The following is a 15,954-nucleotide window of genomic DNA, read 5'->3' on the forward strand; positions in this document are numbered from 1 at the left end:
ATTGCAAAACTATTTACGAGAGCCAAGATTTGGAAGCAACCGAAGTGTCCATCAACAGATGAATGAATAAAGAAAATGTGGCACATACACACAATGGAATACTTGTCAGCCATAAAACTCAATGAGATCTTGTCATCTGCAACAACATGGATGGAACTGGAGGTCATTATGTTAAGTGAAATAAGCCAGGCACAGAAAGACAAACTTTGCATGTTCTCACTTACTTGTGGGATCTAAACATTAAAACAACTGAATTCATGGAGACAGAGAGTAGAAAGATGGTTGCCAAAGGCTTGGAAGAGTAGTGGAGGGATGGGGGAAGTGGGGATGACTAATGGATTAAAAAAAAAAAAAGAAAGAATAAGATCTAATATTTGCTAGCACAACAGGATGACTATAGTAAAGAGTAATTTAATTGTACATTAAAAAATAACTAAAAGAGTATAAGTGGATTGTTTGTAACACAAAGCATAAATGCTTGAGGTGACAGATACCATATTTACCCTGATGTGCTTGTTATGCATTGTATGCCTGTATCAAAATATCTCATGTAACCCATAAATATATATACCTACTATGTACCCATAAAAATTAAGAATAAACAAAATAGGAATTGCAAGGATCTGAAAAAGGCAAGTGTTTGTGAAAACATCTAAAATTGTTTAGAATTCTGTCATTAACCTGGGGCTATGTCCTTAAAAATTCTATCCATACCATTTAGATAGCCTGGAGCAGCTGGTTGGAGCTGGAGTTAATGAGGTACGATGTGGGAATAAACAGGAAGGGTTTCCTCCACTCAGGGACCAAGGCTATGAAACACTTCTTCCTTATCCTAGTTGAATATATTTTCCAAGGAAGACTCTTCTGGAGCATTCTCAGTGAGAGTCAATCCTTAAGTTAGGGGAGAGGCAGAGTTTAGCCAGAGGGCTTAATCTACCAGTAGAACCCTTTGCCACGTTACTACTTTGGTATGCAGTGTACAGAGTGGATGAGTGCCAGTTGAAATAGAACTGGGAACAGGTACAGGGTGGGAAAGCAATGCTCAGCCAGGGGACTTCTGGGCCTCAGGCTTGATTCAGTGTGTACCAAGGAATGCCAAAGGCAGATCTTGTTCCTACTGTGCCATTCTGACCAAAGAGGCCCTGACCAAAAGGACGACCATCTAGTCTCAAAAGAAAGAGATGGTATCCTCCTGACAATCAGCCTCTAAAACTGCAGCACTACTTCTTGTGGAGGTAAGGAAGGCTGCCACTAAGAATGTACATAAGGGTCTTTAGAGATAGAACGGTGTCTCCCCATTTGTATTCTGCAAACATTAATCCCATAAAATGCCCCTAGAAAAAGTCTCCCTGCTATCAAGTACACTTGGGAAATAATGTTTACTATGTTCCTCAACTAGGAGGATCACACTACCCCTTAAGCACATGCAAGGGGCTGACAAGTCATGCCACTTAAAAACATCTTACTTTGTTTAACCAACCTTATTAAAAGAGGTTAACATTATTTAGTGGTTAAGAATAGGGGTTCTCGAGCCAGGCCTTGTACTTCATGTTCCTCTACTTATTAGCTGTGTGAGCTTGGGAATGTTCTGTGCTTAGTTTCTGCACCTGTAAAATGTAAATAATAATATACCTTCCTTATGGAGGTGTCATGAAAATGAAATGAGCTACTAAGTACAAATCACTGAGAACGGTACCTGGAAAACAGAAAGAACTAAAAAAAATTAGCTATTATAATTTATATTATTATCTGATTATTAATATCTAATTTTTTTTTTTGAGATAGGGTCTCACTCTCACCCAAGCTGCAGTGCAGTGGCACAATCATGGCTCACTGCAGGATTGACCTCCAGGGCTCAAGCAATCCTCCTACTTCAGCCTTCTGAGTAGCTGGAGCTACAGGCATATGCCAGCACATCTGTTAATTTTTTAATTTTTTACATAGATGGTGTCTCATTATGTTGCCCAGGGTGGACCTGAACTCCTAGGCTCTAGTGATCCTCCTGCTTCAGCCCCCAAAGTGCTGGTATTACAGGTGTGAGCTACTTTGGAGCAGAGAAATGCTAAGTATAGAAAAATCCCCTCTCTACCCAAAGAGAAGTCAACATAGTCTCTGTAGCACAAAAAGCACAACTAAGAAATCAGAATTTCAGTCTCCAATATCAACTTAACATTCTTGGGTATGTGTTTCGTTATCTATAAAAATAAGATTATTAGACTAGTTATTCCTTCTAGTTGCAATAGGCCAGGATTCTAGGAAAAATACATAGTTGCCATTAAAACCAGCAGCTCTTGCCCAGTCCTGGTTCCAACCTGATTGCTTTTAAGGTTCTACCTTCCAGACATCTTACCTATATTTAAAGCTGCCATTGCAGGACTTCAGGTTAAGAGCTGGTTGCTGCCCAGCAAGATGGGTATAGAAATGGCCTTGTGCCACCTAACCCCAGAGTTCTGAAGCACACAGAGTGAAATAAACTAGCAACGGCAATGACGTCATCAGGCTGCAACTTGCCTCCTCCAGAGGACACCTCTGCACCTCTAATGCCTACTGCCTTGGTTTCTGGCACAAAAGCTTGGGCATCATTCCCATATTCCCTACTGTGGTACTGTGGTCTCCAGTACCCAGAGAGTCCCATCCTATATATTGATCACTTTGCTTATCTGAATCCTGCCAGCTCTTTCTAAGGGCTGAACTCTTCTTCGAGTTTTTCTCATTTGTACAAAACACCAGGTTGCAGTTTCAATGTGGATACCCATCTGTGCTCAACTTTGCTGACATATCTTAAATCCAGACCTTATCTGTTGAGTCTAGCACTGCCCCAGCAGAGAAAGGGCTGCTGCTTCTGCCCTGAGTGTATACTGTACATACCTCTGTGTAACCCAGCTCAGTCTTTTAGATTTCTAGAATGTCACATGGCTGTGTCCATCTGCATTTTAACTGTGCCTTCATCCACCCATCCAGCCATCTGGCCAGCCATCCAATATTTATTAACTTCTTCCTACATCCAGGCACTATACTAGGTTCTGTTGGCACAATATTGAACAAAAACAGACATTCCCCCTTTCATTCAGTCAACACATATTTTAGTAGAGGAAAAAGGCGAACAAATAAATGAACAAGATCAAATAGTGGAAAGTGCTATGAAGAAAATTAAACAAAGTAAGGTTACAGAGTAATGGTAATGTGAAGAAGGGGGGTCAGGTTGGGCCTCTCCTCAGAGGGGATACCTGAACTGAGACCTGAATGACAAGAAGCAGGTGGCCATGCAAAGACCTGGTGCAGAGTATTCTCCCAGTAGCAGGGAAAACAGCCAGTCCACAGATCCTACAGCCAGAACCAGCTTGTGATAAGGACAGGGAGATAAAGCCAGTGTGCCTGGAGCAGAGTGACAGTGGGAGAGCCGGAGATGAGGTCAGAAAGGGAGGCAGGGCCAAGATGTTCCCCGGCCTTATTGGCCAAGATAAGGAGTTTGGATTTTATTTTCATTGCAACAGGATGCCATGGAAGAATTTTAAGCAGGAAGCGACATGATAAGGAATGATAAGTCCATCCATCTTCTTGGGACCACTGCAACAACTTAGTATATGCTTAGCAATATGTCAGTGAATCTCAATCAAATCCTACATTTTGTTGGCTTATAATTGCATTAGAAATAGTAAGGTACTATAACAGAGTGGAAGCTATATTTATAACAAAACCACCAAAAGAGAACCCTGTTGGCCTGAGAGAAATGTTACAATGTAATTTAAGAAGTTAGAATTTCATATTATGTTGTTTTAATTAATAAGATAAACTCTTCTGAGATTCAGCAGTGATAACAGCTCAAGCAGGAGCACCAAGTGAATCCTAAAATGACAGCTTTACAGAAAAAGAAGCACTGCTCACAGTGACTCAGCCAGAAAAGTAAGAGAATTGGAAATGTAAAGATAACTTTAACAAGTGTCATTCTGCTATTTTATAGCTCTTGCCAATATAGCTCTTAAAAAATGTGCATGAAAGTGAATTTCCAATTTAAAAAATCCTAAACACAGGCAAAATTAGAAGCCCCATTCCTCGCCATTATAATAAATGATGAAGTGGGTGGTACAAAGATGAAAAAGCAGAGCATCTCTTTCTAATCCTGACACATGCTTTCCCATTTTCACTGATCCTTCATCTTGGAGTGAAGACCTGGGTAGGGAAGATGATTCCTGGTATGTTCCTTATAAGAATACATCTTTCCAGGGGTGACAGCAGGGACCAAACCAGTTCGTAAGATTCTGTCAAGTTTCTCTGTATCTGTGAAACTGGAAAAGCATGTGTGTTTCTGACAATAATATTCAGAAAAGGGACTAAAACCACATGAAGTACAATCACCAATAGAAAAGGGCATTGAGTAATTAACATTCAGACCACTCTAAGAGCTCCTCTAATTAAAGGTGCTAAGACCACACTAATGCCACCAATTGCAGGCCAGGCTTCATGCACCTGTGTTTCCATGAGATTGAAATGACATCCTTAAAGGGGGCAAGGCCTCCTGGGTCTCACAGGGAAGAAATATAGATTGGTCTTCCTCCCAAACCTCCCATATTTGGTTTAGATTACTCTTTTACTTTTAATTTCTTTAAGACTTGTGTTGAGGCTACTTTGTAACAAAATTCCTCTCAAGTTAAATCATCCATGGATGACTGTCCTATTTCCCCCAATATGCCGTAAAATCCTTTAAGTCAGAGTCATTTCTCTTGCTGCCCACTCACCCATGGCTTGCAAATTTCAAACAGTACATGAGGGAAGGAGTGAAATAAAAAATTATTGTTTTTCAGCTTCACTCCTCAAAGATAACCACTGTTAAGTTTCTTGTCTCTCCCTCCATGAACATTTGTGGGCATATACAAACTTTTGCATTATTCAATCCCATAAGCAGAACTTAAAGAAATATGGATATACAGAATTTTAAATCATATCTGGTTTAAGGCAGTGTATGAATAAATAAAATAAATACAAACTACTGCAAAATAAGGGGAGGCTGTGGACATTCCAAGGCAGATCTAATAACCTGCCTCCACCCACCACTCACACTCACTCCACCCCCAGGACCTTAGTGGGCACTGCAGTTGGTGGCAGATGGAGTAATCCTGGTGAGTGAGTCCAGTTTGGTCTCTGACCCACTGAGTGTTTCCTGGCCAATTCAATCCATTGCTCCAGATCTCAATTTCCTCTCCTACAAAATGAGAAGATGTTCTTTAAGGTCCTTTGAGACACCAGGATTGGAGTTGACCAACGGGCAGCAAATATAAATAGGCATGCTAAGACCAAAGACTGTACTCTATGAGTGCCTGAGGCTCAGAAAGAGGAAGAGCATCACAGAGACAATCCATGTAACAGATTTCCAAGAGGAGAGGAATGTAAATAAGATTGGAGCAGTTTTTTTCTCTCCATTTCTTGAGATATGATTCATAGGAAAATCCACATCTTGTTTTACCACATAATAGAGGTACAAAGCAATATACAATGCTCCTGAAGTTTTCTTAGGATACATTAACAACCCTTCAGAAGTAGAAACAACCCATGTTTATTTATTTCTCAGCAATGTACGTTGTATTCCCACCAGCATCCAAGGGCTCGTATTTTCCCATTGTCAAGAGTCGCAGATATGTGCAATTACATATAGTAGTGATAGGGCCACAACTTAAGCCACAAGTTAACATTTAATTCTCATTTGACACTCATTTGACAATTAGCTGACTGTGAGGGAGGCGGGGGGTCTTCCTGCTGGTCATCTTGCTGGCCAGTCTACATTTGCAGAACTGAGTTAGACTAGGAGAACAAATAAGTATCAAGGGCAGTAGGGAAGTGATAAGGGAGAGGGCTAAGGAGAGAGAGGGAAATGGCTCAGAAAGTAGAACCCTGTTAAATAGACCAATCCTGTTAAACATCCATTTGGCAATTTGACTTCAGGCTAACAGCAGCAAAGCCACTAATAATGGTTAAGATTCCTGGGTCTCCTGCAAACTTGGGAGAAGGGAGGTGGCATTCACAAGTGTCTACCTGATCTTCTTGCCATTTCCCAGAGGCAAGATGGGAGCTGGAGAGCAAAGCCTGGAGTTATACAGCTGTGAGTTCTGCCACAACTAGACAATTACCTAGTCAATTCTGAGCATCTGTTTGTTCATTTATTTAAAAAGAGATAGACAAAGGCCGGATGCGGTGGCTCATGCCAGTAATCCCAGCACTTTGGGAGGCTGAGGCACATGGATTGCCTGAGCTCAGGAGTTCGAGACCAGCCTGGGCAACATAGTGAAACCCTGTCTCTACTAAAAATACAAAAATTTAGCCAGATGTGGTGGCATGCACCTGTAGTCCCAGCTACTCGGGAGGCTGAGGCATGAGAATTGCTTAAACCTGGGAGGCGGAGGCTGCTGTGAGCCAAGATTGCACCACTTCACTCCAGCCTGGGCAACAGAGAGAGTCTCTGCCTCCAAAAAACAAACAAAAAAACAAAAAACAGATAGACAAAGCAATACATGCATTATGCTTGTTATGATTTGAAACTAGGGAATTCCACGGGCTATCTCCTGTGAAAGAGAGGATCCTTAAAAAATAATTCCAAGTAAAACTGAGAAATCACAGCCTAGAAAAGAAGCCATTGCTCACCTGAAAGGAATTCATATGGCGAAGGGATGAAGGCAGATTGGCATTACTCTTTGATAATATCAACAGCAGCTCCAAGCAGGTTGCAGAGGGCAGGGTTAGCGGGTGGACGCTGATGTCACTTTCCCACGAGCTGACAAGTCTGGAACACACCAACACATTAACTTTCAAAAATGCATTATCATAATTATTTTAAAAATCTGATATGAAAGAAGAAAACTCAATTGTGAGAGAAAAAGGCAAAGTACAAAAACTAGAAATAAACTATATTAAAAATTCACAGAGAACATGTCCAAGACGTTTTTATGGTGTTGTTGATATAAAGCAGATGGATCAGGCAATTTTTCAGGCCATCATTTCATACTCTGAAGTATACAGTCACAGGAAATGCAGTCTTAGTTGTGTGGGACCTGCTGGGGGAAGGGGTGGCAGAGACTAACGGCTAACACACTGAATGCTTCCTACATTCTATGCCCTGTTCTACATGTAATCTCGTTTACCCCTCAGAAACCTAACAGAAGGAACTATTGTTATCCCCATTCTACAGCTATGAAAATGGTTTTCTGAGCTGGATAGGCCCTTATGGAACATTTAGCTCAGTGATTTTCAAACTTTTAAAAAGTGACAGAATCCTTTTGTTAAAAAAAAAATCTTGTAACAGCCCCAACTTATAATACAAATAAAAGCGAAGCTGCTGTGTCTGAAGGGGAAAGGTTGGCAGGAGGCCTCCCTTCATCTTCCAGAGTGGCCCTTGAAGCATCTCTGCTATATCCTGCGGAACCTATTTGAAAATCCTTTCATTTTAGAGATCAGGAAACCAAGGGCTAGAGAAGTAAAGGGATCTGTCTGAGATGAGGCAATGTGTAGAAAGTGATATGGCTGGGGCTAGAATCCTGGCTTCCTGGCTCCTCATCTACTGCTTACAGTAAAGGGAAACATCAAAAAATAATTATGAGAAAATAAAATAATAAGAATAGCATGAGTTTTAGGTTTTCAACTTTTCTGTTTACTTATTTCCTCTCTGATCTGCGACCAAAGTGTCTCTTATCACTAATTTTAAAGATATATGTATATAATATTTATATTGGTTTATATAAATATACATGTATTTTTTGCCACTTCTATAAACTTCTCTCTGAAAAGCAATCTTTAACCAAATCAGTGGTGAATAATGGAAACTTGGAGAGAATCAGTGGTTTGGGACATAATGGATTTTAAATACTTTACAGAACAAGTCATGGCAAATGGTTTAGATGTTTTATCAATCAGGTTACTTATTATGCTGACAGATTTCTGATGTGGGGTGATGGAGTTCACTCTCCGTTGAAGTAACGGCCAACTAGTTGGACTGGAATAAGACACTGGTCCAGTTTTTGTGTAGGGGAGAACAGATCACCTCCAACCCCCTTTTAGCTCTTAGTAGGCTCTTCAGCTGGATCTGGGAGCCAAACTGACACCAGGCAGATTAACAAGAGAAAAGTCTACAAATTTTATTAGTTTTACATGTACATGGGGATCTTTACAAGTAAGTGAAGTCCAAAGAAGTGGCCAAAGCAAGATGCTTTTATACATTTTTTTGGCACAGAGTGATAAGTATGAGGAAAATGACAGGACAAGGAAAATCTGGCTAGAGGAAGTAAATTTTCTAGGGGAGTCACTGGAGATATATGGTGTGGGCGTCTGTAAAACAGATGGAAGATAAGGTAAATATGTTTATTTGGGTCCACTGCAGTCTCCAATTCCAAGTCTCGGGTGATAAGCGCTGTTTTCTCACCTTGGTATGGAGAGGGTGCCCCTCCCAGAGGAATCTTGATCGCTTGCTGCATGCAGGAAAAGACAAACCGTGTCCTTTAATTTTTTTTTTTTTTAGAAAAATAGAAAATTTTAATCTTTACATACAACTTGTCAAGACCCCTAACTGTTTTTAAAAAGTTCCCCCACCCCCCTCAAAATCTGTAGAGCATAATAAGTCTTGGCCTAAACTGACCTGATTTGTAAAATATCTTCCTCTCTGCACTTTTCCCTTCAGCCTGAGGCTCTTTGCTGATCCGCTCACAACAGAAGCAGCTTGGCTTTCCTCTGGTAGTACCACCAGCCCGCAAACGTAGAGTGTACTCTCCACCCCTGGGTCACAGAACTTCTTTCTTCCCTGCTCTGTAACCCAAGGACCCTACAGCCTCTGAGGTCTAACACCCAAGCTCTTCCTTGCAGAAGAGCTGAGATGCTAAGGAGACCATTTGCAGCGTCATAATAAGCCCTTGATTTGTTGAGCTTCCACATGGCTTTCTTCAACCACCTGGCCCACTTCCTTCAACCACATTCCACTTTGGAATGCGTGTCTTTAAGGCACCAAGTGATCTTAAGAATTGGCTCTGTTTCTTTGAATCCAGTGATCCAAATTCCTATCTCAGTGAGACCTCCAAAAAAAAAGAAAAAAAAAAAAGGATTGGCTCTGCTCCTAAGGAATGTAAGGCCTGCCTTTTACACACCAGTTGTATTTAGTGACAGCTGGATGCCAGTCCACACCCCTTCAAGCACCTCACAGTCCCAAACAGGGTGCTCCTACAGGCCTCCCAGGGTCCTGTTAGTGGAAGAAAGGCAGCTCCAGGAAGTCTTCATCTAGCCTTCATGACGGGAAATAGTTAATCCTCTGGGAAATACGCTTGCAGTCCCGGGAAGAAAAGAGTTGTTCCTCCTTGGGGACATACACCATCATCTTGGCAATTTCATTCAGTATCTCTTCTGTATGCAGGAGCTCCTAGCTCAGGAAGGCATCCCGTCCACACAGCCTCATAAGACTCCAATTTCTCCAAAGTTTTCACCTCTAAATAATCAATATACCAATCTGACACATTTTGGGATGGCATGTCCTTCACTCCTTCATAGGCAAAGGCACATTTAAGTGTCTTTTCTGTGTTTAAAAAATTATCTTACATTGATTGACTGGTTCTGCTATTCTTTTTGCTTTTATTCATTACATAACATTTTCAACATTTCTCTGGAATGAAAATTAAAATGTTGCTGTCTTTTCCATAATTCAAACTTAGTGCTAGTGCAGTGGCTCTAAGCTCACTCTCCACCCACACCCCTTCCTCATGCTCTCCATAATCCACTGTTGTCTTACATATACAGTTAACTGGGTCTGGAAGGCAGTTATCCTTGCTGCTGAATTTCTATTCATCCTGTGAGACCCACTTACATATCATTTCTTAGAGATATTGTCCTGTTTCCTTTATAAGAACTTGCCTAATACCATACTTATATCACTTACATACTAGTAAGGCATTTGTAAGTGATATAAATATGGTATTAGGCAAGTTCTTATAAAGGAAACAAATGCCTTACTAGTATTCTTATTTGGGATACGTCTATGTCTCTAATTCTTTCTAGATCAGACATGAGTGATTTCCTCTAACTTTCTCATCTTCTTTGGAAATAAAGATTTAAAAGTTGCCTCAATGTTGCTTTTCTGCAGACACGGTCAGGTATTAACCTCTTACTGGCTAAAATAAATACCTTTTCAATTTTCTCACTGACATTTGTATGTTCAATAAAACAACTCAAGTTTTCAGAATTTATACCACTGACCCCAACTCCTGCCACCCACAATAGGGTTCACTGAAGCTACTTTCATTCTGAATTTTTAAAAAAAGTATGGTGAAAAGGTTTTTGCTTTTTCTGAATTGAATCTCTTGCCCTGGATTGTGAATGTTCCTTGGGAACTCATCAGTGAATCTCTAAGACCTATTCCAGGCCCATGATGCTTTGGACCTTCTCGAATGAGGTAAACACTGTAGCCTGGACCATGGCCTACCACGGTAGAAAGCATCTCAAGACAGTCACTTTTTCATCATTTTCCATTCCTCTTTGGGCAGTAATATATTTGCAAGAGAAAGGGAAAATGGTAAATTATGCAAATAAATATTTTGAAGACACATTACTTAGTTAATTATGGCTATAACATGGTCGCCTTTAATTTTTACAAAATTACTTCAGTCTTGTAAGCCTAAGGCCTTAGGTTTCTTCTGACTATCACTTATCCTATGCCTAACACATCCAGGCACCAGGTCAGGCACTTTAGTTATATTTGTTGTCTCTAATCCTAAAGCAGCCCTGAATGGTAGGCATCATTCATCCCATTTTAAAAATAGGAAACCAAAGGCAGAGAAGTTAAGTGATTGTCCAACATCATGCAGTTAGCAAGAAGTAGGACCAGGATTCAGTCAGGTCAGCCCAAATGCAAAGTCTGTGCTATTCGCACCACACCACACTGACTGCTGAGGACACTGTATATATTATCCTCTCCAAGCAAACCATAAGTAGGAATTTAATAACTGAATCTGCTAATGCCTACTTCTTCTGCAAGATAACTCTTTGGCTTGCAAAATATAGTTGAGTATTTTGATCTTTTTTTAAGAAGTTATTTGGTGGGAGGATCACCTGAGGTCAGGAGTTCGAGACCAGCCTGATCAATATGGAGAAACCCTGTCTCTACTAAAATACAAAAAATTAGCCAGGCATGGTGGTGCATGCCTGTAATCCCAGCTACTCGGGAGGCTGAGGCAGGAGAATTGCTGGAATCCAGGAGGCAGAGGTTGTGGTGAGCCGAGATCGTGCCATTGCTCTCCAGCCTGGGCAACAATTAAAAAAAAAAAAAAAAAAAAAAAAAAGATGCTAATTTATTTTTTATATGTGTGTGTGTGTGTGTGTGTGTCTGTATTACTTTAAAACTTGACTAGGAAAGGTAGTAAGATAGACAATGAAAAATTCTCATGTTAGAGTAAGTGAAAATAACCATGTGATGAGAAAAAAAGATTAGGAGGCAATACATTCACAGTTGTTTCCACTACAGGAAAATAATAATCTGGTTTTTACATTTTCTTCTTTATACTTTTATTTTTCAAGTGTTATTTTTATAATCAAAAACAAGTAATGTTATGCTGTTGATGTGATTTCTGGTTCAGACAAAGGAAATTTTAAATGCTGCTTAAAAGTTTCAACATGCTGCTAAATGGCTATGGTATGACCTATCAAAAATGGACACTCAAATAGAAATAAAAATACATTGGCACCGCCTTGTCACTCATCAGTGAGTGATCATGGACAAGCACTCTGGAGCCTGATTTCCTCACAGGACCTTGGAGTCAGGTACACAACCTGTCCAATGTATCAAACTATCAAAATTTATACAAAAGGACGTTGTTACAGTAATGATAACCACAGTCACAAAAAAGATACAATTAGTTATCATGTTAGTTACCCATGTCTCTATGTAATTACAGACATTTGCATGGTATGTAAATCCAACATTGGCATTTTAAAATTAATCCTTAAAATATTCTGTGATTTAACAATTTTTATTCCCATTGAAGCGCATAAAGGAAAAGAGTGTTATCTTGATCACAGGGCCAATAAATGATAGGAAAATCTCAAGCATGATCTTTACCATCTAAATCCCATTCTTTTTAATATTCCATGAACAAGGCAAAAGTATATTAGGCATTATTTAATTCCACCCAAAGAGATTAAAAACCCCAAAGGCAAATGATAGGGTAAATTCTAGATATCTCAAAACCCTTCATCTTAAAATAATTTGAACAATCTTATTTTTGAAATTAGACAAACCAGCTAGGTCTAATATTGCTCACATTTCTAATGTTCATCCTGCTCTTTCTATTCCCACAGTACGTTTTTCATGAGTCTCAGGACTTATTTCTAATGTTATGATTTATAAACTTTCTCTGTAATTTCAATCACATAAAATATTACTTTAATCACAGGAAGCATTCATACATATGAACAAAGAAAGTAATAAATAAAAATGAAATTAGTTGTTTAGGAGAGTAAGAACTACAGGTAACTTTCCCTCAAAACTTCAGGTAAAGTTTTCATCTTTTTTTTTTTTTTTTTTTTTTTTTTTTGGAGAAAGAAATAAAAGAGAACAAAATGGAAAGAGGAAGAAATGGCTTGGCATACTGAATTCATACAGTATATCCTAAAACAATCACCAAACTCATTATGTGGAATTTAGGACATATGTTGATAAAGCCAGAGGTGTCATTTGCAACTCTGCCCATGACTCACATATTATATTAGTCTTGCTTCTCTAGAGAAACAGAACTAATAAGACAGATAGATATATAGGGAAGTTTATTAAGGAGTGTTAACTCACACAATCATAAGGTCCCACAATAGGCTGTTTGCAAGCTGAGGAGCAAGGAAACCAGTCCCAGTCCCAAAGCCGAAGAACTTGGAGTTCAATGTTCGAGAATAGGAAGCATCCACCATGGGAGAAGCAGGTAGGCTGGGAGGCTAAGTCAATTTAGCCTTTTCATGTTTTTCTGCCTGCTTTATATCCTGGCTGGGCTGGCAGTTGATTAGATGATGACCACCCAGATTAAGGGTGGGTCTGCCTTTCCCAGCCTACTGACTCAAATGTTAATCTCCTTTGGCAACACCCTCACAGACATACCCAGGATCAACACTTTTCATCCTTCAACCCAATTGAGTTGACATTCAGTATGAACCATCATAAATATCAATACAAATGTCTGTTGATCAAGCATTTTAAGAACCATAGGGCAGAATCTGGAACATTTCTGGTATTTCCTATAAAGACATCACAGACTATTGGACCTAAATCAGTAATCATCCACTATAAGTCAATAAGAAAGATACTTCAAAAGGAACAATGAACTAAACATCAATTGAAACTTACTTCTGTGACTTTTAAAGTACTGAGAGAGGAAAAGCTTTCCTAGGAGACCAGAACTGTCAGTCAGATGACCTTAGTCTAACAGACCAAAATACAAGTAGAGGACACACCATCCTTATTTCTAAACTTTTGCCTTGTCAAAATTCCCTAGAGAAGCAACTACGGCCTATCTATTTTCAAAGAGGCATTGAGAAAGGGAAAAAAGTCACTTTCTATCACTTCTAACAAAAATGGTGAAATTGAGAATGAATCAAACCAATCAATATCAAGAAAAGAACCTGAGTAAATAGAAAGGTGATATAGTCTTCTAGGAAACATGGAGGTCGTTTAATGTAACACAGGTTAAAATGACAATAGACATGATATAACAACTCTACCAAAATTAAAATATTTAAATGGAATCCAAAATATTATTGTGTAGAGAAGAAAAAAATGGTATGTATGAGAGAGCTCAAGATGAAAATATTTAACTTAAACCTCGTTTCTCATATTTTAGTAGATAATTTGAACTCTTCAACCCTAGAAGAACCTAAGAAAGCAAAGAACCTATTAAAGATATTGAAATATTATGTTGCTTATACCTGTAAATTTTAGATGCTCACTTTCAAAGCTACGCCAATGATATGTCCATCAATTTAAGCTCACAAACTAGCAAAACAAGCAAATTGCAACAACTTAGTGATAGAATTTTTATAAACATTCACCTATTTAATACATAACCAAAATTTTAAAATTCTTATAAGCCACTCTTAGGAATACAACATTTTGAAACATCTAAATATATTGGAATGTCTGTTCTGACGAGCCATATTGACTGCATTATACTTAAAATATTTCAAAAGCATTAATTAAATAAAAATAGACCCTGAAAAAAATGCACATACAAACTACTGTTTGTCCAAATAAAGTTCATTAAGTAATGAACAGTATCCACAAGAAAATTTTTCTTTGAAAATGACAGAAGAAAAATTTGACTCTTTTAAATTGCAAATGCCAAAATTGGTCTTTAATTCCCTTTGAATTAAAGGGATCTTGAGAGAATTTAAATACACAATTCCTGAATGCTATGCCTTTCAAACTTTGCCCATATGACTGTAAGTTTGTCAAGGTTAATCTCCCACACATCAGAAAGCATTGGGAAAATGGTTCTCATTTAAATAAGATACCAATAAGGCAGTCTCAAAATTAAATGTATTACTTCATGCCAAAAAATAAGAAATGTTGTCTTTTATAAATGCTTGTATCATTGCAAGACAGCAGTCACTAAGAACACAGAAATTAGACTGGGAACACTTTCATTAAAGAAGAGAACAGTGGCTCACGCCTGTAATCCCAGCACTTTGGGAGGCCGAGGCCAGTGGATCACCTGAGGTTGGGAGTTCAAGACCAGCCTGACCAACATGGAGAAACCCCACCTCTACTAAAAATACAAAAAATTAGCCCCGTGTGGTGGCGCATGCCTGTAATCCCAGCTACTCGGGAGACTGAGGCAGGAGAATCACTAGAACTTGGGAGGCAGAGGTTGCGGTGAGCCGAGATACCGCCATTGTCCTCCAGCCTGGACAACAAGAGCGAAACTCCATCTCAAAAAAGAAAAGAAGAAGAAGAGGAGAATCCACCCTACAAACAAGCCTGTCAGAAACTTCATAATTAGAAGTGATATAATTAAGAACATAATAATTAGAAGTCTATCTAAAGAGGCCAGCTACTTCTTCAGATTTTAAAGAACTTTTCATTACGGAAAATTTCAGATACAAATTCAAAAATAAGAGAGAAAAGTGTAATGAACCCATGTACCCAAGACCCAGCTTCAAGCCATCATTCTCACATGGCCAACTTTGTTTCATTTGTATCTCCACACGCCCCCAACCCCTCTGAATTATTTTGGAGGAAATCCCAGACAACATATCATTCATTTCATGAGGAAATAATTCAGTATGTATCTTTAAAGATAGATTCTTTTAAAAAGAATATCCACAATATAATTTATTACACTTTGAAAAAAGTAATAATTCTTTCATATCAGGTCTGTAGTTAGTGCTCAAATATCCTCAACCGCCTCATTATTTTTTTTTACAGTTTGAGTTTGGACTAAATAAGATCCATATATTGCAACTGACTGGTATGTCTTTTAAGGCATTCCTCATCTGTATGCCACATATTGTTTGATTCCATTTATATAAAATGCTCAGAATAGGCAAATCCATAAAGACAGAAAGCAGATTAGGGGTTGTCAGGGGCTGGAAGGAGGAATGGGGAGTGATTGCTAGTGGGCAGAGTTTCATTTTAGGGTGACAGAAATATTCTGAAACTAGATAGTGATAGTGGCACAACCTTGTGAATATACTTAAAAACCACTGAATTGTACCCTTTAAAAGAACAAATTTTATGGTATGTATATCATATTTAAATTTAACAAAAAAAGAATTTGTGGAAAAATTAAATCAGCTCTAGGGATACCTATAGATCTATTCAGCTCTTTCTTATCAAGACGGATGGATGCTGAATGCACTGATTTAATTATGTAACAGTGAGCTAGGAGAACTAGTAAATGTTCCAAACAGAAACTCAAACATATTATGGTTGCTATTGTAATTAATTCTAGAAAA

At 38.8% G+C, this 15,954-nt stretch overlaps 1 protein-coding gene across 14 annotated transcripts in view; it reads right to left on the bottom strand.

The window, feature by feature from the left end:
* Positions 1-15,954, bottom strand: part of UBE3D (ubiquitin protein ligase E3D) — a 187,800-nt gene that overhangs the window by 72,823 nt on the left and 99,023 nt on the right. For 12 of the 14 annotated variants that reach the window (XR_010158087.1, XR_010158086.1, XM_063813229.1 and 9 more), the window contains one exon: positions 6,634-6,772. Coding sequence is in view for 10 of the 14 variants with exons in the window: in XM_063813229.1 (XP_063669299.1) it covers positions 6,634-6,772 (139 nt within the window). In the remaining 4 variants the exon portion in view is untranslated. Of the gene's footprint in view, positions 1-6,633; positions 6,773-8,404; positions 8,451-15,954 lie in introns of all 14 variants that reach the window. The other 2 variants (XR_001718559.3, XR_010158088.1) reach the window with 1 other exon arrangement.

Source organism: Pan troglodytes, chromosome 5, assembly GCF_028858775.2.
Source record: "Pan troglodytes isolate AG18354 chromosome 5, NHGRI_mPanTro3-v2.0_pri, whole genome shotgun sequence".
NCBI lineage: Eukaryota > Metazoa > Chordata > Mammalia > Primates > Hominidae > Pan > Pan troglodytes.